The 22903-nt window shown below is 35.1% G+C and overlaps 1 protein-coding gene across 1 annotated transcript in view; it reads left to right on the top strand.

The window, feature by feature from the left end:
* LOC145678642 (aminopeptidase N-like) overlaps positions 1 to 22903 on the top strand; it is a 53116-nt gene that overhangs the window by 9463 nt on the left and 20750 nt on the right. The window contains exons 2-5 of the mRNA XM_081749008.1: positions 1656 to 2191; positions 4903 to 5061; positions 8202 to 8495; positions 22544 to 22727. Coding sequence (XP_081605134.1) covers positions 1677 to 2191; positions 4903 to 5061; positions 8202 to 8495; positions 22544 to 22727 — 1152 coding nt within the window. The 5' untranslated portion in view covers positions 1656 to 1676. The remainder of the gene's footprint in view (positions 1 to 1655; positions 2192 to 4902; positions 5062 to 8201; positions 8496 to 22543; positions 22728 to 22903) is intronic.

Genomic DNA, 22903 nt, shown 5'->3' with positions numbered 1-22903 from the left:
GTTTCTTTTCTGTCTCGTCTGAGGAAGGAGACTTTTCTGGACAGGGTGTTGACATGTGATGAAAACTGGATTCTGTATGAAGCTTCACGGCTCCTTTATGATTGGTTAGCTTCCCATGAACCGGTTCTAATACAGTCGAAACCAGCACTGCACCGGAAGAAAAGCCTCCTGTGTTTTTAGTGGACTGCTCCTATACGGGAACTGCTATCAGCTGGTCAGAGCGCCAATGCAACTGTCAGCAGTTGAGCCGTGTTCAAGAAAAACACAAAACTCTGAAAAACACATTTCTGAATCTCAAAGGGGTCCTACTGCAACAGCACAACTGTAAAACCCATGTGGCTATGATGACCCGGGACACTGTCCTATGCCTTGAATGGGAAATACTATTGCATCCACCACACTCCTCGGACATTGCACCGTCCTACTATCACCTTTTCTATTCCCTGGACAATGACCTCAGAGGAGGGCAGTTCAAATCCCCGTAGAGGCCCTAAATGCACTTGATACCTTCTTCGTTTTACAACCCACCAAGTTCTACTGCGATGGAATCCATAGTCTTCTAGAACGTTGGTCGAGGTCGTCGATGCTGATGGAGACTATTTTTGATCTTCCAGGTACGTCTTAGGTGACATGTCGATGTTCGAAGTGTTTTTTGAAATAACGATGGAACGTTCTGGGTTACCTTTGTGATTAAGGCTCAAATATTGTCTATTTACGTAAAAGTATTAAATAAAATTGAAATCTCAACTCTATTCGTGTGCTTATACATATAGCATATGTTACAACTTTTAAAAGAGCAGCACAACCCAACTGGGAACGTATATTCATAGACACTCATTGTGTTGTACTGATAAGGAAAGGAACATTAGTTACATATTTAAGTGGTTTAGTAAATTCAAGGCATAGACTTTATTACTAAGTAATACATCAGTAATATAGATTTTTTTATGTATATTCTTGCAAATTAGAAAACTAAAATCTTCTCCTAAGATATTCAATATACGTATTAACATAAAATTTATTATAATCAAATAGACGAATAATTTATTTTCCAAATAATCTTTAAGTTCTGTCACTTTTATATTCTTCATTCTATTAGCAGCATTCTAGACATTTGAAATAGTGCATTGTAAGTTGCTAAGCCATTTTCCTACTGAGCAGATAGTTTCCCATGAACTGAGAAAAGACGTACATATATGGTGGTTATTGTTTTAAGCACAGGAGTAACAGATCGATATTCAGTCGCTAAGTTCTACCAGTTAGAATTAACACATGAGTGACAGGGAGTGTTTTCCGTAATCAGCTAGCTCTAAAGTGTTTTATAGCGAAATAAAAATGATCAATGGAAATATTCATGTCCTAAATATGATCCACTTTCCACTAGGGAATCTTATTTTATTTTCGATTACCGAAAAATGATTTCTGGTACTTTTATTCTCATCTACCTATCCTCTAACCTATTACCTGCATGAAGTATTCCTACATTTTGTTTCATTAAGGTGGCAACACCTACTTCTACTTTTTTTGTATGTTAGCACGGACTTAAAGATCATATGTATATATATTTTTATTTAAATGTATACGCGATGACTTTTTCCCACACGCTATGGAGGCTGAAACATTATTAAATCCATTAATTTCTTTACTTCTTTCAGGTGTGTGAGTGAAAGCGAATCATGGCTATATCCAGAATACAATCAGCCTTTGTAATATTGTTCGTGGCAATTGGAATAGGACATCATGTACAAGGAATTCCAGCACCTGTGCGATTGGGACCATTCCCTCCCGATCCAAAAGACGGCTCTAACATCCGTCTGTCTGGCTACGTAATTCCTGATCTTTATACCATTACCTTGATACCCTTTTTCGAGGATAGGAACTTCACTATTCTGGGTTCTGAGAGTATTGTTGTTAATGTAACACAAGAGACTAACAATATAACATTACATATTAATTACATAACAATAGATGAAGAAACTGTACAAGTGGTTGATCTGTCATCTGGATCAGAGATTACAATCACTGGCCACGAATATAATGAGGACTTGGAGTTTTACATAGTTCAGTTGGAAGAGACTCTTCAGGCAGGACAACAATATGAACTGAGTTTGAATTTCACTGCAACTTTGATTCATAATGACAACAATGGTTTCTACAGAGATTATTACACAACCAGCAATGGAGAAGTAAGGTAAAGTATGATATTAACAAATTATAAATATTTAATATGACAAGGAACTGTTTCTTGTCGGTAATGAAATGAGGAATACTTTCTTTAAAAGGTTATAATAAAGACATAGTAATGAAAGAGTCTATTATATAACGATACAGTTAATCTATTGGCACACTTTGTTTACTATTAATATTGTAAATAGACTTACTAGACGTACTCATTTATATCAACTAGTGGCGTATTTAAGGGGATATCCTTGCTTAAGCCCCCCAAATTCTTTTTTCCTGTTTTAAAATAAATGAAATATCTTGAAGAATTTTCACATTGCCAGGAAGAAAGTTAGCAAAGCCTTCCCGAAACAAAATCGTAAATACTCCACTGATATCAACATATTATCTTCATTAGGTCCTAAAAATGGACTGGGAATTTTATTTTTCTCTTTTTCTTCTTTTTAAATGGGGAAATGGCATGCTGTTACAGGTACCTAAAACTACTTAAAATGTCTCAAATATTCTTACATGTAAAACTGCATGCTAGTATGTTTTTTTGCCCTAAACAAATATACACCACTGCGCTGCTCGCAGTTAATTTTGGAAAGTAGTGCATGTCTCAAACTGGCTTTCTATTACGTCATTTTAACTAAAATTAGTTGACCAAACATGTTACAGTTGTTGCATTGTAATATCAATAACTGAGTTAATTAAAAGAAAGAAGGAACATTTTAGAGGGTTTAAATACAAATGGAATCACGCTTGCTAGTATAAGTGCTATTATAATTTATTTATAGTTGAGTATATATTTGAATTGAGAGATTTGAAGCTTTATATTCTCTAACAAATTTAGATAATTCTAGTCATTAATATTCGCCGGAAGCAGAGAAAGAATGCCTCTAGGCTTCAGGTGATCATATATAGACTATGTAGTTAGTAATCCCAACTGTTGAAGGTTAGGATGGAATGGTCGAGAGGAGTCTTCAGGCACCAGGAGCTGGTCCCCAGTATAAAATATTGCGTAAACACTTGAGATATGTATTCGAACTTAACAATTTTCTCCGAAGTGTTGCTTGCTTTTAACAGTATGTAATTTGAACGTGCGAAGTGTAAACTTCATAGCAATCCTGTGGGCATTCAATTTGGAAAAGTAGGAATAGCAAATGGTCATATTGTAAGTAGGAAAATTACATATCAAAGTGATTAACAGTTTATATATATCTTTTAGAAAAATGAACGATAAAAAAGTGAAATCAAGAAGGTCTTAACTAGAATTATAATTTATGTTAATACTTATTGCTGATCTTTTCATGCGTATAGATTCGTTATACTGTAATACATGAAGTAGTAATTTAATTTCTATAAATGAATGCTATATAACAGAAAAGTAAGAACTATTTTTATACAATAATTCTATATAGTACACATTATATCTCAGGTGATTATGCAAAGTATGCCTAGTCAAAAAAAAAGTTTCTTTGGGGGAGGGGTTGAATTGGAAGAGATGTCTTGAGATATTTGAGAATATGCAAGTTCTTTGTAGATACACAACACTCAAAAATGGAGTTCTTTTAACTTAACGCCCCTTGCAAAAGCACCCGATATACATACTTTAACTCCCGTGAAATATATCCTAATAAGATATGACGTGCTAACAATTGTGTTTCTTCTATCTCAAAAGTTAGCGTAATTTATGGTATGACAGAAAGTTCTGAAGATTAGTATATTAAAAATAAAATATTCTTTTTGATTAAATCTTACCTACAGTTTTTTGAGACTTTTCTATCATCTTCCTTGCTTCAATAGCAATAGATCAAGAATAAGAGATAATTTTACAAGAATTTACCACATTAAAACAGAATGAGCTCCCTCACTGTTATGCCGTTAACGTACGCCCCTTCGGAATGGGAGATCCGGGTTTGCTTTCTGCCGGCAACTATTGTGGTTCGGACCCCACATTAAGTTCTAGATACACGTCTTATATAGCCTCGCTGTTGAATGTTACGCTAAACTCAAAATCAAATCAAAATTTAGTAAAGCACACCCAACGATAATGTTCCTAACACTTGTAAATTTAAATGATACCTAGTATCCTCGTTATTTAAAGTTCCCAATACACATTTCACTTTGGATTGAAATTCGATAAAGATAAGGGTCTGAATTCGCAATTAACTTTAAAAAAAATATTTAAGGATACTTTTCGTCAAAAAATAAATTTTTAAGTTTGATTTAATATGTTCTTTACTTCGTATCGAATTAAAAATAATTCCTGTCAGTTCTCATTAAAATTGATCAGAGATAATATGGCAAGGAATCCTCACAGCAATAAGACAAAAAATAAATATTCGTGCTGTAATTGGAACCATTTCTTTAGTGATAACGCATATGGAAATATAATTTGGCATGATATAACTGGCATGATTTTGTGGAGCTATCGGTATTTTAATGAGTATCAAGCAGATGACAGTGATTAAAGAGCAATCCATTCAAAGTAAAAACAAACAGTAGTAACAGTAAAATTTGTGTTGTATAAATACTTAAGACTTGATTAAATATTCTAGAAGAAAAGTAGAAAATCTCGTTACATAGGACAGCTACCGTTAAGATCAGCATTGTATATATATCTTTCGTTTACTCGATTTTGCCTATTGTAGTTGCAAACATTGTTACTAAAATTTTTGTGGATCTGTTGTAATAAAATATATGAATATGTGATATTTGTTCTATTTTGTAATACAGATGGTTAGCTGCAACTCAATTCGAATCAACAGGAGCCCGAAGAGCTTTTCCGTCTTTCGATGAACCAGGGTACAAAGCCAGATTCAGGATTTCTCTTGGAAGACCTGAAGATTATTCTGCTGTATCCAATATGCCACAAGTTGGAGAATCTCAGCCCATGTAAGTAATGAGTAAGATTCTTTTTTAATAATTCAAGTTTTCCAGCTGCTTTTAGGAATAAACTTATTTCTGCTTACTGTTAACGTTTTCAAGAAGAACTTTGTTATGAGGGCAGACCTCATCAGAAATATGCTCTGGAAACATAACTTTGATAGTAATCGTCTAATGTTATGAACTAAATGAATTTTCAGTTTGGAGATGAGAGATACATTTCATAATATTCAAAACGTCTCGATTTACATGATATTGTTGCCGGCAAAATCGCATAATTTCCATATTTATTAACATTAGTTCCGATTCTTTTGAGGACAAAATAATTGTACTATTCACATTTTCTAGTAAGTGTATATTATGAACCATATAAATTTATCTGTTTCTACGAAATCGTATAGTTACTGTGGTATTTGAACATGGTTTGCCCAATAAGGTATTAAGAAAAGAATCCACTTGTTGAATTTTGAACGATTGGTTTTAATAGAATATTTTTTATTAAAAAGTATATCTTTGTTTTTGTGGTAGAAGAAAAAAGAGAGATAGTGCAGTTTCTACAGTTTGACACTAGGAAAACTAATGATTTTTTCTGAACGTATGACCAAGATTAACCCAAAATAAATTACATAAAATTTCTAGTTCAATGTCCCACGCATATATCATATGCGGTTTTATATGCGGATGAGTAATGACAATGTATGATATCAAAATAAGTGGTAGAATGAGAACATAGGGTTAAACAGAAGAACCCCGAGAATACCTACAAACACGAAAAATTAACACAACGATTACTGCATTATATTACATCAAAAATATTGCAATAAATGCGAGTTTTTTTGTTTGAATCGAAATTAAAATATTATGTAGAAACTTCTAGAAACATTTTCGTTTTACAGATAACATAAAATGACAGATTTATAACATTTAATGTTGATAATGACTCGAGAGCTATAGAGATGTATGTATCTGAATACATTTATCTATTTTGCCATAGCAAAAACAAAACATGCACTTCATAACACTTGCTATTCATTTTAATAGATTGAAGTTTGAAAGAATTTTTGATGAGAAGAGAACACGTGAAAACAAAGGCATTAGCTTCATTGAAAGCAAGCAATATCTACAGTCCCAATATCTATACTAGAAACAGATATAGTGATATCTGAGAAATCCACATAAGCTATGTTGATTTATTAGGATAATTAATTAATTCATCAAGGTGTGCTAGAATCCATGGGCTAGTTAGACATCATTCCAAATTTTATATGGTAGGTACCACTGAGTGTAGTTGCTTGTGTATCTAGCAGAAGAACGCCGTTGTTTGGAAGTTTCTTACAGGCAATGGATATACCATTCGCACTGTCATAATATATGTAGATTACAAATTGATTACAAATGAGATTGATATGCACGCCTTAGTTTCATTTTAACAAAAACGTCAATAGTTAAAAGTACAAACGCAGTAAATTATTAAAATTGAAAATTCATAACTGATAATTACTTTGTTCATATTTTTGGCAATACTCTCTACTTTGTCAGCACTTAAATTTGTTTCCATGTAATGCATGCTGACAAAATGCACTATTAGTACTGATGTAAGGCGAAGTTTAGCTCTGTCGAAGATACGCAACTGCACAAAGTATCCTACAGGGTTAAAAATGCTTCACATTCCTTGATGAAATAATGAATACATTGATGATCTATCGTAACCAAATGTATAATTATTTTATATGCATCTCTTTCTTCCCATTAAATACATCACGTTTTCTTATCCTACTTGTCTTCTATATACAGGACATGAATAAGTCATATTCTGTGCGTGTGAAGTTTTATTATTTCATGAGCCTCCAAACTACCACAAAAAAGAAATTAAAGGATATAAAGAAAAAAGCAATATCAGATAGTTTTGGTTTGACCAAACCAACAAAATGTTATAGCTGTTCTTACTTTCTTTCCTTCTTGTGGTAATTTGGAGGCTCATGAAATAATAAAACTTTGTTTCATGTTGTATCAGAGTAATATGAAGTAGGTCTCGGTCAGCTGTTACTGTTTCCAATAGTGGCATTATTCTCGCAGCATAATTATATTTCCATATTGCTCACTAAATTATCGACTCAGACAACATTGGTAATAAGTTGGATTAGATATATCAGGTGCAATTTAAGGTTAAAAAGGGTTTATATTTGTTAGATACATGTGGAATTTGTGATCTACTGTTTGCCTAATAAAATCCAATTAATCCTCCGATGAGCATGATAAGGTATTTGACTTATCTTGTCTATACTTCCAATAGAAACAATTGTGTACATCCCTAGTTGAACCATAGCTGGTTATTTTTTCAGAGGTGAAAAGTAATAAAATATCCAATGATATAACATCTTTTAAGTACTTTAACTTGCTTCATTGCAGATAATATCTATAATGTTCTTATGTTATTGTATACTCGAAGTTTTATTTTCACAACGAATTGTTAAAGCTACAGTGAGAGTGCTCTTTCCCAACTTCTCTCCCCTAATTCTTGCACTTCTTGGTCTCATAATAATTTTTATTATCTACTTCATATTATATTGAAAATAGCAATTACTACAGTTACACATATGAAAATCATGTATCATTTTGGTATTGACACTCAGTAGAAAATAATATCCACTCTTTGGATGCAATAATTACGAAAACCACCTTCTTGACCAAAGATATCTAAGGTGGTATATATATATATATATATATATATATATATATATATATATATATATATATATATATATATATATATATATATATATATATATATATATGTATATATATATAACAAAATTTATATATGCAAGTAAGTCCTTAGCAAAAGCACTCCTCTTTTCTAGAACAGAAAGAAGAATATTCTGTTAGCTTTAAAATTTTTTAAGACCTTACTTAATGCCATGCGACAACCATGAGAAAGGACCGTTGTGGTATTCGGCTTATGCGTAGACCAGCAAGTGGATCCGGAAACGATACCTCCCTAGTTCGAAGCGAAGATGTTAACCATTTGTCTATGCACACTACAAGAAACAAATGTTAGAAGTTTAATCTATAGTACGTAATAATAAATTACTGTTATTTTGCTTACTAATGTGCTGCAATTTAAGAGCTGATATTATTCTTTTTTTCAGATCTGATATTCCTGGATATTATTTGGACACTTTTGATGAATCTGTATATATGTCTTCATACCTGGTAGTGTTCCTAGTATCTGATTTTGCCACAGCCTCGAGCAGCTCAAATTATACCATTTATGCACAAAGAGCGCTCATTAACGATACTTGGTACGCAGTAGAAGTTGGTCCGCAAATCATAGACTATTTAACCGAATATACAGGAATTCCTTTCGCTCTTCCAAAACTGGATTCCGTAGCTCTTCCAAGCAAGGGTGGTGCCATGGAAAACTGGGGATTGATCACATACGGGTAAGTATAGAATAATTTGTAGTACCTTCAGACAGAAGACAGGTACGAAATATGACATTTTATTTACTATTAAACTCATCACTACGCACATAATCCTAGTGCGTACCCATTGAATGACTAATTGCCATGGCAGTAATATAACTAAATTTTGTGTGAATGTCAATATTATGAACTCCTTTTAATGCACTTGCTGTTCTTTATGCTGTTTAGTTCTATAGATTATGAAACTTGAATATACTATTTACCTGTGTTCCAAATTATGCCCAGACTTAATACGATGTGTTCGGTAGTCCGAACACAATGTATGAGCGTTCGCTCAGATCTATTTTATTATCCCGCTTTCAATTAAGATCGATTACAGAAGTACACCAGGGATCTGTACAGAATATACTGCTTCTGAATTTGGAAAATTACTTACGTATGCATAGAATATGACAGCGTACTTTAGCCAGCTACAAAAGAGAACTATTAGGTAACAGTTTATTTTGCTACATTTCCTCTGTACACCATGTACACCTTGTCTCAAAAAGGTTGAGCGCATTCTTTATTGGTGTTTTGAGGCAAAAATTTTCTAAGTCCAGCTTCGGGTATCTTCGGGATAAAGTAAGCCAGGTTCGAACCTCCAAGCCAGCCTTTGCAATCGGGAAAAAGTTTGCAGATGTGTTTTTCTTCTTTTAAATATAATAAGACTTGTTACCAAGTGTTTAAAAAAGCAACATTGATTGAAATACTTAATGATACAATATTTCGAAACCTTTTTTTTCAATCTCAGCACATGCTTGTTTGTCATTTAGCTGTCCATACGTAATGGAACATTTAAATACGTTAACGAATCTTTCCATATGTAAAAGAATGCTCAAAGTTAAGAAATAGAACATAATTATCGCCTGAGTACTAAAATAAAAGTCAAAGTAGAACAGAAACAGCGTTTGTAATGGATATGAATGTCATAATTATCTTGAGATCCGTTATACATCGCTAGAAGGTTGTGTTAGCTCATTGGTAAGCTGTCGGGTTTCAAATCATAAGGTTGAGGGTTCGAATCCCGTCTAGGCTAATCCTTTTTTTAAAATTATATTTTCCGCAATGCATGAAAAATTATATAAAATAATTACATTAGAATACATAAGTTGTGTATATATAACATAATCATTGCAGAACATAGTAATTATTATGTTTAAAATATAACATCTGAGATAATTTTCACAGTAGGTCGGTATTATATATGAGGATGTAAATACAAGTTAGGAAAATCATTTAATAGCAATAAATAAGTTATGTAGTGTATTTATTTGCATCTATTTGTCATACAGATGTATGACAAATATTCTCATGAATGATATCAATATTCTCATTACAGCATGTCATTTACATTCGTGAAATACAATATATTCCTACGGATATAGAAAGTGTATAAACAGAGTATCCAAAGTCGTATCCTGCTTCAAGACACATAACTTTTCCCGATCCCCTTAACGTCACGGGAAGAAACACAAATTCTCTTTAGAACGGAATGTCGTTACTTAGAGTCTCATTCGAATACGTTGAATATGCTTTTGTATATTCATCTCTCTCTCTCTCTCTCTCTCTCTCTTTCGCTTTGTTTATGTGTGTGTGTGTGTGTGTGTGTTGCGGAATATCCCAAGTTGAATACAACATTTGCCAAGTATATCAGCATCATATGGGTGATATCAATAAAACGGAGAAGTTACTCATTACGCCCAATTTTAAAGTAGTTACTCGCATTGGTATCAATAAAAAGAGAACTGAGCACTAGTCGCCTCGGCTGACCTCGGAGAAGCCCCGCCCTTTTGAAGTAACCACACCTCTATTCTCGAGCCGAGTAACTACTCCGCGTTTGATATCAATAAAAATCAAAGACTCCTCTGTGATGCTAGTAACTTCTCCAAATTTGTGGAGCAAGCTAAATAGGTGACTCCGTGCGAAATATGGCAGAGTGTATGATTGTTTTACTACGTAGAAAAACTTATAAACTGCATAGAAATGTTGGAAATGGAGATTACAAAAAGCATTATAAGTTTATGAAAGAAAATGTAGTGATTAGCACAACATTTTTAAAGGAGAATCAACCGAAATTCGGGGTGATGGACTACGTAATGATGAAAAGATGCGGGTTTTCTTCAAGGGCGCCGATCCTGAGGGGGCCCGGGCTCCCCAAAACTCATGTGGGCTCCCTATTGTATTTATGAATATACAATATTTGACATAATTAGAGTGCAATTTGTCTTAAAATCCTGATATATATACCTTCTGCATCTGAATGCCCTCCCCCCCAAATTTACAGAGAAATCGGTGCCCTGGGTTTTCTTGCGTTACGTGAGTGATCCGGGATTCCAGGTCGGAATGTCAGGGGATTCTGGTATGGCTCAAAGTACTGTCTATGACTACCTGAAAATGGATTGTTTCCGGAAGTGTGCGTAATATACAAACAGGAAAGGCAGAGTGGCAAGAACAATATACATTTCCGGGTGCTATCGGAGCACTTGACTATACACAAGTGGCATTAAAGAAACCTAGTATTTTGAAGAGTAATACGTTAATAGGAAGAGCTATTTCGTGGCTAAGCGGTTAGCGTACATGCCTTTGGCATAGGAGACCCGCGTTCGATTCCCGGCAGGAGCTCATGTGGTTTGGATTCCACGTTAATCAGTGGGTTCTGTCTCATATAGGCACGCTACTGAAAAGGACGTTAAACTAATAATCAACTCAACTCAACGTTGATAGAAAGGGTGTATAAGGGTGTATACATGAGAATGTATTTAGTTTATGTCAAGGCGAAAGGGGACACGTATGGTGTGGAAAACGCAATCAGATGGACGTGATTTATGACGTGGGTGGCTGGACTTTTTAAAAAAGAAAACAAAGGAGCCAAGTGTCTGATTTCGTTCTTAAAGCCAAACAATCTACAAAGACCTTGGATAACACGTGATATGCGCTTGTCGTGTTAATCTTGATATTGCTGGATTCCAATCAACATCCATCAGCTCAAATAGGTTCATTCCCATGGTTTTAGTATTACTTTCTTCTTTCCCGTTTTTTTTTAAATTGTTTTCTTCTTTTTTATTTTTCTTTTATTCTCGCTCGAATATTAAAGATTCTCTTTTGAATTTGTGTCTCAGTCGTAGATGTATTTGATATTTCGGTGCATTTCACTGTAATTACATTCAAAGCTTCGGCTTTCCTTCGTTTACTTTCTGGTAGCTGTGACTTTGAAAGTACCACTGGAAACTCTTTTACAATATCCACAAATGCACTTTGATTGAAGCTATCGTTGCTACTTGCCCCTTCCATGGCTTTTAAGATACTACGCCATAGATTAAAAACAACGAAATGACTGCGCGATGAATGGGAGAAATGAGTAATCACTTCTTTTATTGATACGACTCAGTGCTACGTGCAGAGGAAGCGCGAGTAAACGTTCATAAATCTGGAGCAGACTAGACCTGAGTAGTGGCTTGTTTTATTGATACGAAATTGAGGGAGGAGATTACTCCAGCTGTAGTTACTCCGATTCTCGAGCAGGACTTCTCAGGAGTAGTTACTTATTTTTATTGATATCACCCATTGTCATCGAATACCAGAAATTGAAAATCGTGTTTCTTCAGATTGGGTTTGCGTGTTCATGTTAGCTCACTGGTAGAGTACGGACTTGCCAATAAAGAGGTCTTGAGTTCAAAGCCTACAGCTAATTATCATTCTTTTGTTGGTAGGATTGCACAGAAATCGGATACAAGGAGTGGTTTACTTCTAGAAATATTTTCAGAAGCGTTTAAGTAGCCCTGAAAAGGGCTGTTTTCGGGAGTTAAGGCGGGGACATTAATATTGTGTCCAAGACCCTTCTGAATTTATTACACGCTCCATTCTTCTGGGCATGGAATCTATTACATGGGTGACAAATCTATCTCCTTCCCCTACCTCCAGCCATGCTTCGGAAACAAGATGCCACAGGTCATCCTGAGTTCTTGGTGGATCTGCCTCAGGCCAACTTTCCCTTAGAGTACGCTTCACTTCTGCCCACATATTTTGCATGAGATTGAGGTCTGCTCCACGAGCGGCCAGTCGATTAAATCAATCTCAGGGTGCCCTGCGAACCATTCCTGAATCACACGGGAAGTATGTATTGGCGACTGGTATTGCTGGAACTGAATTACACCATCAGGCTGAAATACTCGTACAGATAGCACCATGATATTACTGATAATGTCTAAGTACTGAGCATTGTCCAGATGTCCTTCAATTCTATGAAGCTGTCCTGCTCCGCGACTAGAAATCCAACCCCAACATAAAATAGATACATGGCCACTGCGATTGCAAGCAGCCACATATCCATGGTCATATCGGGTGCCTCTCGGACGATACACAAAACGGCGTCCCTCCTTTGATGTTGTGAATATGGACTCATCTGAGAAAACTACGTTTTCCCAATTGAGACCCACATTCGCCTGTGCAAACGCGAGACGGTAAATTTTGTGGTCGCCTGAGAGTTTTTCCTACACGGCAGCAACACGGCCACGTAACCCAGCATGAAGAAGCCTTCGCAGAGCTGTATGCTTACTACCAGGAAAGAGAGAAACTTCCCTTAGCTGTCTAGACGTCCTTAGTGGGTCTAACCGGGCTTCGTTTACTAATCTCGCATCTTGGGCTTCGGTTGACACATGCGGACGACCAGGAGATCGTAAATTATCAGTCTGACCTGTAGCACCATATTTCCGAATCCATCGCCTTCCTGTAGAGGCCGGGACACCTACTCGCTTGCTAGCTGCAGTTGCAGAATAACCTTCCAACTCCATAAAGTAATTACTGCTGTACGTCTATCCATAGTTACCAATGTTCTGAGCTGTGAGAAGGAAGCAATAGGTAAAAGCTAGTACCTGACGTGTGATTGGTTACTTGCACGACACGCCTATTGTGGGGAATAGCGTTGCCAGATCTAGCATAATGATGCTAGATCTAGCATAATTTGCATGTCTCTAGCATCTAGCATTTTGCTTTTAGCATCCTGCCCAAATCTAGCACAATTTCAGCAAGTTTATCGAAAAGCCGTAAAACCTGGAGATGAGAAAGAAGTTGGTCGTGGGAAGAAAAAGAACGGCAGAAATGTATCCTCTTCCATTGATTCATACAGTCGGTAAACCATACAGGCAGTCTTATTTTTCGAAGTAAGTTCGAAACGTCTTTGGGCTTTTTTGTGGCTCCACCCAGGGTTTTCTAATCCTTTAACTCCGACGCGTGGGCGGAGCTATGGGGGCCATTCTCCCCCCAACTTTTTGACAACTTCATCTTTATTTCTGACTTCATGATCATATTTATTCCTGAAATGACAGCTCCGAGACCGACCAAAAATCTGCCCCCCCCCCCCAGCAGACGATTCCCAACTCCGCTTATGCTGCGAAGTAATTTTCTTTCAAAATATGTAAACAAAAACTTTGCATTCATTTATACGACATATACGCCATTGAATCTGGCAACGACTGCATTAATTTAGTTGAGTTAAAATTTTGGTGCGTGAAGTATTGAGTTCTATCCATGCATTCTTGCTCTCTGTGTATTTTAAGTTACGTTATCGTATCTCAACTTCGTTTTTTCAAACTCCTGAATTAGTAATTATGAGGATCTAGCATAATTTGACCGAATCTAGCATAAGTTCGATCAGGTTTTGGAATAATTCCGAGCTGTGAGTCTGGCAACGCTGGTGGGGAACGACTTGGTCAACGACTCGCGAAAGAAATCTGAAAATGGTGCGCCGTAATAATAATATTAAAAACAGTTTTTATAAAGAAATATTAATACATACGAAAAGCTGTTTAAAGAATGAATTGTTATACTTACTTTACACGTATAAAAACATATACCATATACCAAACAGATTGAGCAATATGATGATAGCTGTTTTGAGACAAACACTTTCGAAGTCCAACTTCGGGTATCTTCGGAAAACAGTAAACTAAAGCTGCTGGTTCGAACCTCCAAAGCCAACCTTAGTAATCGGGAAACGATGTACAGATATGTTTTTCCTTCTGTTAAATATAATAAAACATGTTGAAATGGTATTAAGTGTAGAAAAAAGTAACATTGAAATACTTAATGATACAATATTTCGAGACTATGTATTCACACTCTCGTTTCGTCATTGTGATTTCCATACGGAAAAGAGCATTTACGTATGAGCTCAGTTATATTTCAGAAGCAGCTTCCGAAAAGCGGTCCTGTTAGCTCAGTGGTACACCACCGAGCGCTAAAATCGTGAGTTCGATACCCGTTCAGGTGAAATTCTTTTATGATATTCTACTTTCCTCAATGCATGAAAATTATGTAAAATAGTTACATTACAATTCGTCAGTTGTATATATCAGTTGAATATATATATTCATATCATCAGTTGTATATATCAGTTGAATATATATATTCATATCATTTCACGACATAAGTAATTCTTATCTTTAAAATATAACATCTGAGGTATTGACAGAACGTCGGTGTGTTATGTGTGAATATTGAATACAAATTTAAAAAATCGTGTAATAGCAATAAATAAGTTATGTAATGTATTTATTTGCAGCTACTTTCATCGCAGATAACTTCTCAATATTCGCATTACAGCATTTAGGTAGAGCATATCGAAAATCGGATCGTGGTCCAAGACAAAAAACTAGCTAGCCCCAAACTGTCACGCAAGAAATTCGCGAATCGCAAAAGTAAAGCGGCAATTCCTTAATCGCTCTCTCTCATATCTCTCTTATCTGCATTTATACACATAAAAGTGTATGTATGTATGTTCCAACATAACTCATGTATGCCTAGAGCAGGGTATCTCAACCTGGGAGTCGCGGCCCCTAGGGAATCGCGAAGATAGGCGGAAGAGATAAATGTAGTTAGAATCTAATACCAGAAATTATTTTTAAATATTATTTTTAAATATTATTTTTAATTTTGTTCTGATAAGCATACTTTTATTTTTTATACACACTGTAAAGAACAATAAAAAATAAGTCTACTGAACATTTTCAAAGGGTGTAGAATTCGTGTTACTATTCGGTTCAAAGTCTCCTGTCGTCGCGAATTCTGTCGAGAAATTTGAAGCTTAAAATATACAAAACGATAATCATGCCTGTTGTTCTGTATGGTTGCGAAACATGGTCGCTTACTCTGAGGGAAGAACATAGACTGAAAGTATTTGAGAACAAGATCCTTAGACGAATATTCGGACCCAAGAGGAACGGGAATGGGGAATGGCGGAAACTTCATAACGAGGAACTACATAATTTATACGGTTTACCCAACATTGTCAAGTCTAGAAGGCTTAGGTGGGCAGGTCATGTAGCTAGAATGGAAGAAAGTAGAAACGCTTTCAAAATCTTGACTGGAAGACCAATCGGAAAACGACCATTAGGAAGACCTAGGCGCAGATGGGAGGACAATATTAAGATGGATCTCGCTGAGATAAGAATACAAAGTAGAAACTGGATCCAATTGGCTAAGGATAGAAGTCAGTGCAGAGCTTTTGTGAACGCGGCATTGAACCTCCGGGTTCCATAGGCCATAGAGTTAGTTAGTTAGTAGAGTTGTTTAAAAATGAATTTAAATCAAAGAGGTATGATATAAAACTAATGAGAACTGTATATAGAAATACTAGAAAAATACACATGCAACAAAACCTGCACATTGAAATACAATTAAAATTAAAACCTAATGAGATACCTAAGCATGGTGTAATTTCACTAGTGCAGCAATGTCCGGTTCAATCTTCATGACGAACATTATCAAACCATTTTCAACTGATAAGCGATTTCTTATCTTTGTTTTAAAGTTTACCATAAAAAAACACACTTTCACACAAGTGCGATATAGCAAATGGAATTATTACTTTTAAAGCAGCAATCCCCAGACCAGGATATTCTTCTCTCCTCATCAGGCAGAACTTGTCCAAGTCTTCGTTACAAAAAAGTCCAAGTCCTCGTTACAGTTGCAAAGACTTGTCGCATGATCATTCTATTATTTGGTCAAGAAGTTGTGGGCTTAGATCGGATACGTTAATGGCCTCTTCAATGAAGGAGTTTAACATCCATCTTGAACCAGCACCTTCGACATTGGGAATATAGATATTACAGTTACTGTATCCACTGTCAGTGCCGGGCGCCGAAAAAAGGGGCCACACATTTCGGAGGAAGTGTGTTACTCATGTTAGGAAAGTACATGTGCACATGTGTAAAATAGAAGGAAAAACGTAATAAAATGTGCTCAAAATTAAGGAAAGGTAGGGTTTATTTTGAAAATGTTATTGAGCTTCGTGCCAACCATGGTGGCGCTTCGTAGCTAGTCTGTCGACGTCACTCATATATACGGTGACATCGTACTATACTCTCGCCCCGGGCGCTGATTTTCCATGGCACTGTTCACTATGAACAAAAAAATGGATTCTACTATTATAGAAATAGGTATGTTAAAAATCCCACACAAGCTTATTATAAAACAAATTATAAAAGGCTCGCTGGCAAGAGCGTGTGATAAAAGGGGATCGTGATAGGAATTAGATTGAGAACCACTGGTCTAGAGTAATTTTAACCACATTTCTTATAGTTTCAAAAAGATTGCTGTCGGGTTACCTATGGTGAATGGGAGGGGGATACATATAAAAGATTGCTAGAAAATGATCGATATTAGATTCATAGTTTTCGGGGTCGCTTAGATAAATAGTGAGACTTTCAATTTCGCTTAACTCCGATTAAGCTCTCATTAGTAGGGATGGGCACGAACGACTTTCCTTTGAAACTCGACTCGACTCGAAACAGACATCTTTGAGGTCTACTCTTGGACTCGGCGCGAAAAATATCTTCCAACTCGACTCGGATTAGAGTCAAGTCGAACCAAAACGAGCCAAATCCTGTGTGTAGTCCTACCTAGACAATACATAGACAATAATTATTCTATCATCAATTATACTACTATTACTACAAATAATAATAATAATAATAATAATAATAATAATAATAATAATAATAATAATAATAATAATAATAATAATAATTATTATTATTATTATTATTATTATTATTATTATTATTATTATTATTATTATTATTATTATTATGACAACACCGTGTACAAACATGAACAATAGATGGTTAGTAAAGGAATACTAAAAGCTAGTTGACTGCCGACGTCGGTAGTCATGAACTCTACAAGGCAAAGACATCGTTCATTACTCTAAGCTGTAAGCGTCGGTGGACTACAGATGGTCAACTATTGACCTCTCGCCAGAAATTGGTGGCCCCGCAGCGACGATCCGTGGTGGCCCAAGTTCCATTTTGAAAACTTTACCACCAGCAGCAGAGACGCGATGAAACGCCAACGAACCACAAAATTACTCTCCCGAAATATGTCAAAATGCCTATATGTGTGTTTTGTTTATATTTAGCTGAATCAAAAAAACACAAAACAAATACCTGGGGTGGACGCAAACTATCAATATTACGATTACTAGGCACGTGTTCTTCTGACTTCCCCACGGAAACGATCATAAAAAGCTTGGTTGTTGAAGGATAAATCATTGACGTCTTAATTTAGCCAATCAGACAAACCCCTACATCTCGAGTTCTAGAAGGTGATACCGTGAACCGTTTCAGATTTATTGCTTCCTGGTGGAGTACTATCCATGAGCAAAATTTGAGCATAATAGCCGACATACATCTTCGGTCCCTCTTATCTTTAGTACAATTTTAACCAGAGATGGTGTGGGTCAATGAAAATTTGATCCACGACCCACCATGACCCACTATCACCCACCACCCAAATGCCCCATTGGCCCACTCTGACCCATCAACCATCGTGATCCACTCTGACCCACCACCAACTATGAACCACTCTGAACCATTGCGACCAACTCCGAACCACCAAAACCCATCGACATCAACTCTGACCGATGGCCCACGTCCTCTTCTCCATTGACTAAAGAGGTTACACTTGTAATAAAACAAGACTGTGAAATTATCACTTATCGGAGTTTGAATTTCTACCGTCAATGGCTCAAGCACCTCTCTGTTACAATACTGGTGGGTCTGACCTTTACGATATATAATGGCAAAGTGTTTCTCATCTTCCAAATTAAAATGAATTTAAATTTATCATATATATATATTTCTTTGTTGCCTTACAGACACATTTCAGTAGAAAATAGGGTAAAATTTGAAAGTTTCAAATCAAGGAAAAGTAGACCAACGTAAAAAAAAAAAAAAAAAAGAGAGAGAGAGAGAGAGAGAGAGAGAGAGAGAGAAACTAATTTTCTATATAATTAAGCATGCCGTACTAATTGAAAATGCCAATGTAATTAAGTTTAGAATACAAATTTTATGGCCATTTTTCTCTAACTTTATGGCACCAGCTTCAGCAATTATAAATAGAAAGCAGTGGGTATAAAATTCAAAAAGAACTTTAGTTTGCATTACTCAATTTGTTTCTCAACTAATATCAATCGTTTTCGATTATTTTTACAAATCAACCCACTACCAATTTCCAATATATACAAAATGCACCCCCGTCCCCCCGCTCATAAAAGATAATTTAAAAAAATGCTAGGACATATTTTCTTTATTTTTAATAAAGAGTTATATGTTGAATTTCAGCTCTCAGTTGAACGGCTTGTAAGATACTAAATTTTTCGCAAAAATTCGGACTTCTACTCCCCCTAAGGATATGTATTATAATGAAAGTGACACGCGTATGGTAACTTCCCAGTTGGGAATGGAGCCTGATTATATACCAAACGTCAATTCATTTGACTTTGCAATTTGACCGTGATGATTACGCAGACATAGTTACTTTCAATTTTTTATGATACATATCCTTATTTCATATGTTACAGATGATTCAAAAATATTTTTTCAAGCAGTTAGCTCCTCTAGAATCTCACAGGCTGCATCCCAAAATCCAACTCCTACTATCCTATGACAATCCAAAAGTGACTGAACTTTTTTTTATTAGAAACAAATGACAAAAGAAAAATGGAGATCTTGAAAGTAAAATGTAGAAAAGCTCGGTGCCCCCAATAACTACATATTTCTCCACCCCTTCATCCCGAACTTAAAAATAAAACTTAATTCGAATATGGTTAATTAGTGAATTAATTAAATTCCACTCACTACATGCTACAGCTACAACTATGTAACAAAAAATAACAACTGTGAAACATGTTCTGAATTACTATTAGATTTCTTATGCTATTATTAAACATATTAAAATAGTAAAAGAGGATTGTTCGTGAAATAGTATATTTGCTCTTGATTTATAACTTTTTCATACGGAAAAATTAAAATATTATTCAAGTTTTAAACTTTGCACTCTGCAAATATGTTGCCCTCTAGGCAATGGGACTAATGTGAAATGTGGACTAATGTGGACTAATGGGAAATGCTGCACTGTTAGCGGCGCTGAAAACTTACGATTCGATTCTAATATCGAATGATTTCGATATCTTTATGTCGCTACGTAACCACCCTGGGTGCTAATGGAAGCTTAATTGGACTTGAATTGAAAGTAGAACTATTCACCTAAGCGACCACGAAACTATAGATTCGATACTAATATCGACCCGTTTCTAGCATTTTTGATATGTATCCCGACAGTACTCTTTTTCCAGACTGTAAGAAATATAGTTAAAATTGCTCTAGATATATCAGAATTATGTTGAAATACACACATAAATCCACTTTTATATTCTGTATAAATAGAGAGTGAGCGAGCGAGCGAGCGAGAGAGGGCGACTCAAGGCATAACCACCTCCACATTGCAAAAGCATATATCAGGAATTGAATTGAAAATCTATGTAAAGACTTTCTGCTGTGGCATGCTTCATAAGGACAATTCCAGTCTGCTCACGTGACCTTTGGGGTTCATGAATTTTTTTGCGAGCGTTCCGACTTTGGATTCTCTGTTTATACCTTCTGTTTATGCATCCAATAACTTTTCAAAAACATAAATGACATTCTGTATTATGAATGTTGAGAATTACCCTCTATATGACAAATAGCTGCAAATAAATACACTACATGATTTATTTATTGCTATTGAACGAGTTTCTTAACTTGTATTTACATCCTCATATATAATACCGACCTACTGTGAAAATTATCTCAGATGTTATATTTTAAACATAATAATTACTATGTTCTGCAATGATTATGTTATATATACACAACTTATGTATTCTAATGTAATTATTTTATATAATTTTTCATGCATTGCGGAAAATATAATTTTAAAAAAAGGATTAGCCTAGACGGGATTCGAACCCTCAACCATATGATTTGAAACCCGACAGCTTACCAATGAGCTAACACAACCTTCCAGCGATGCATAACGGATCTCAAGATAATTATGACATTCATATCCATTACAAACGCTGTTTCTGTTCTACTTTGACTTTTATTTTAGTACTCAGGCGATAATTATGTTCTATTTCTTAACTTTGAGCATTCTTTTGCATATGGAAAGATTCGTTAACGTATTTAAATGTTCCATTACGTATGGAGAGCTAAATGACAAACAAGCATGTGCTGAGATTGAAAAAAAAGGTTTCGAAATATTGTATCATTAAGTATTTCAATCAATGTTGCTTTTTTTTAACACTTGGTAACAAGTCTTATTATATTTAAAAGAAGAAAAACACATCTGCAAACTTTTTCCCGATTGCAAAGGCTGGCTTGGAGGTTCGAACCTGGCTTACTTTTTCCCGAAGATACCCGAAGCTGGACTTAGAAAATTATTGCCTCAAAACACCAGTAAAGAATGCGCTCAACCTTTTTGAGACAAGGTGTACATACATTCTCCAACTTTATTAGCACTTCACGAAAAATAGGTCCAATGATTAGGCTTATACTAATCAATAAATATCATCAAGGTCAACAAAATTATATACAAGAAAGTAAACCCTCATCCATAGTTCTAGATAAAATAATAATAATTATTATTATTATAGAACATTTTCTTGTAATCCTAGAATAATACTTCAATCTGACTTTAGGAAGACTAGCACGAAGAACATGGTTAATCAAGTATGAACAAAAATTATTATTGAATGCTAAAAATGTAAGCATTGTTTAACTATAACCTTATTCAAATATATTAAATACAACCCTCGACAGATCATATGATGGTAAACAAAGTGTGTTTGAGAGCAAATTCCTATCAAACTTTGGGACAAATCGATCGGAAAATTTTTTAATAAAATACGTAAATAAAATATTTTAAAATTTCATGTGAAACAGAGAAGAGATCATTGCATAGTATAGAATGCCCATTCTGATTTGATACAAGAACGTGCGATTTTATAATTTTCGTAGCCGTTTCTTTTTGTTTATGTTCTTCTGTTTGCACTCATTTAAAAATATATTTTAACATGTTTCTCCTGAATACTTCCACTTTTCGTTCCTGTTTCCACACTGAAACAAATATTTTAATTTTAAATGTGAAACAGAAAAATAGATAAACGACATCTAGAGAACTACATCGCGGCTATATGGTCTGCGTCCACTCTCTCGGTGCAAGAAACTAGAGTTCGATTCTAAGTGGGAGCTCATGTGGTTTGAATTGCACATTAAGCTGTACCTACAATTCTCATATAGCCTCCGATGCTGAAAGACATGCAATACCCTAATTTTATCACCCACCCAAACTAAAACGACTCTGATAAAAGTGACCAAAGCATAAAGCATATGCAGTTAAATCATAAATATTTTAGCAACAAATTCCCCTGAAAAATACAGAACATAAACTATAAAATACTACTATTACTACTACTACTACTACTACTACTACTACTACTACTACTACTACTACTACTAATAATAATAATAATAATAATAATAATAATAATAATAATAATAATAATAATAATATAGTAGTTACATGTGATTCTCTGACCTCAACTGTATAATTTTAATTTTAATAGATGGAATAATAGATGAAACTAAATAGTGTTGTTCAACAGGAAACAAACACTTGTACTAATATTTTACAACCTTTCATATTCCTAGAGAAGGAAATCTGCTGCATAATCCTTCGGTGAACACAATACGAAGGCAACAGAGTATTATTGGAATCATGGCTCACGAACAAGCTCATCAGTGGTTTGGTGATTTAGTAACAACGCATTGGTGGAGTGACATTTGGCTTAACGAAGGATTTGCTAATTTCTTTGAACACATTGCTGTAAATGGAGTAAGTATGCAATAAAAATTTTTAATAAATTATTCTCACATTATACCCTTCTTTGTTTCGATTATTCTATATCTAAATCTTATTCATATAGTTTAGTCCAAAATGTTTAAAAGTAAATAACATTCAACCCATTCAACACAAGTACATGCTAAGTATGTGTAAAGAATGTTCTTCGA

Source organism: Thermobia domestica, chromosome 2 (genome assembly GCF_964235325.1).
Source record: "Thermobia domestica chromosome 2, izTheDome1.hap1.1, whole genome shotgun sequence".
Lineage (NCBI taxonomy): Eukaryota > Metazoa > Arthropoda > Insecta > Zygentoma > Lepismatidae > Thermobia > Thermobia domestica.
The sequence above is the reverse complement of the archived record's forward strand: the minus strand, read 5'-3'. Positions and strand labels throughout refer to the sequence as shown.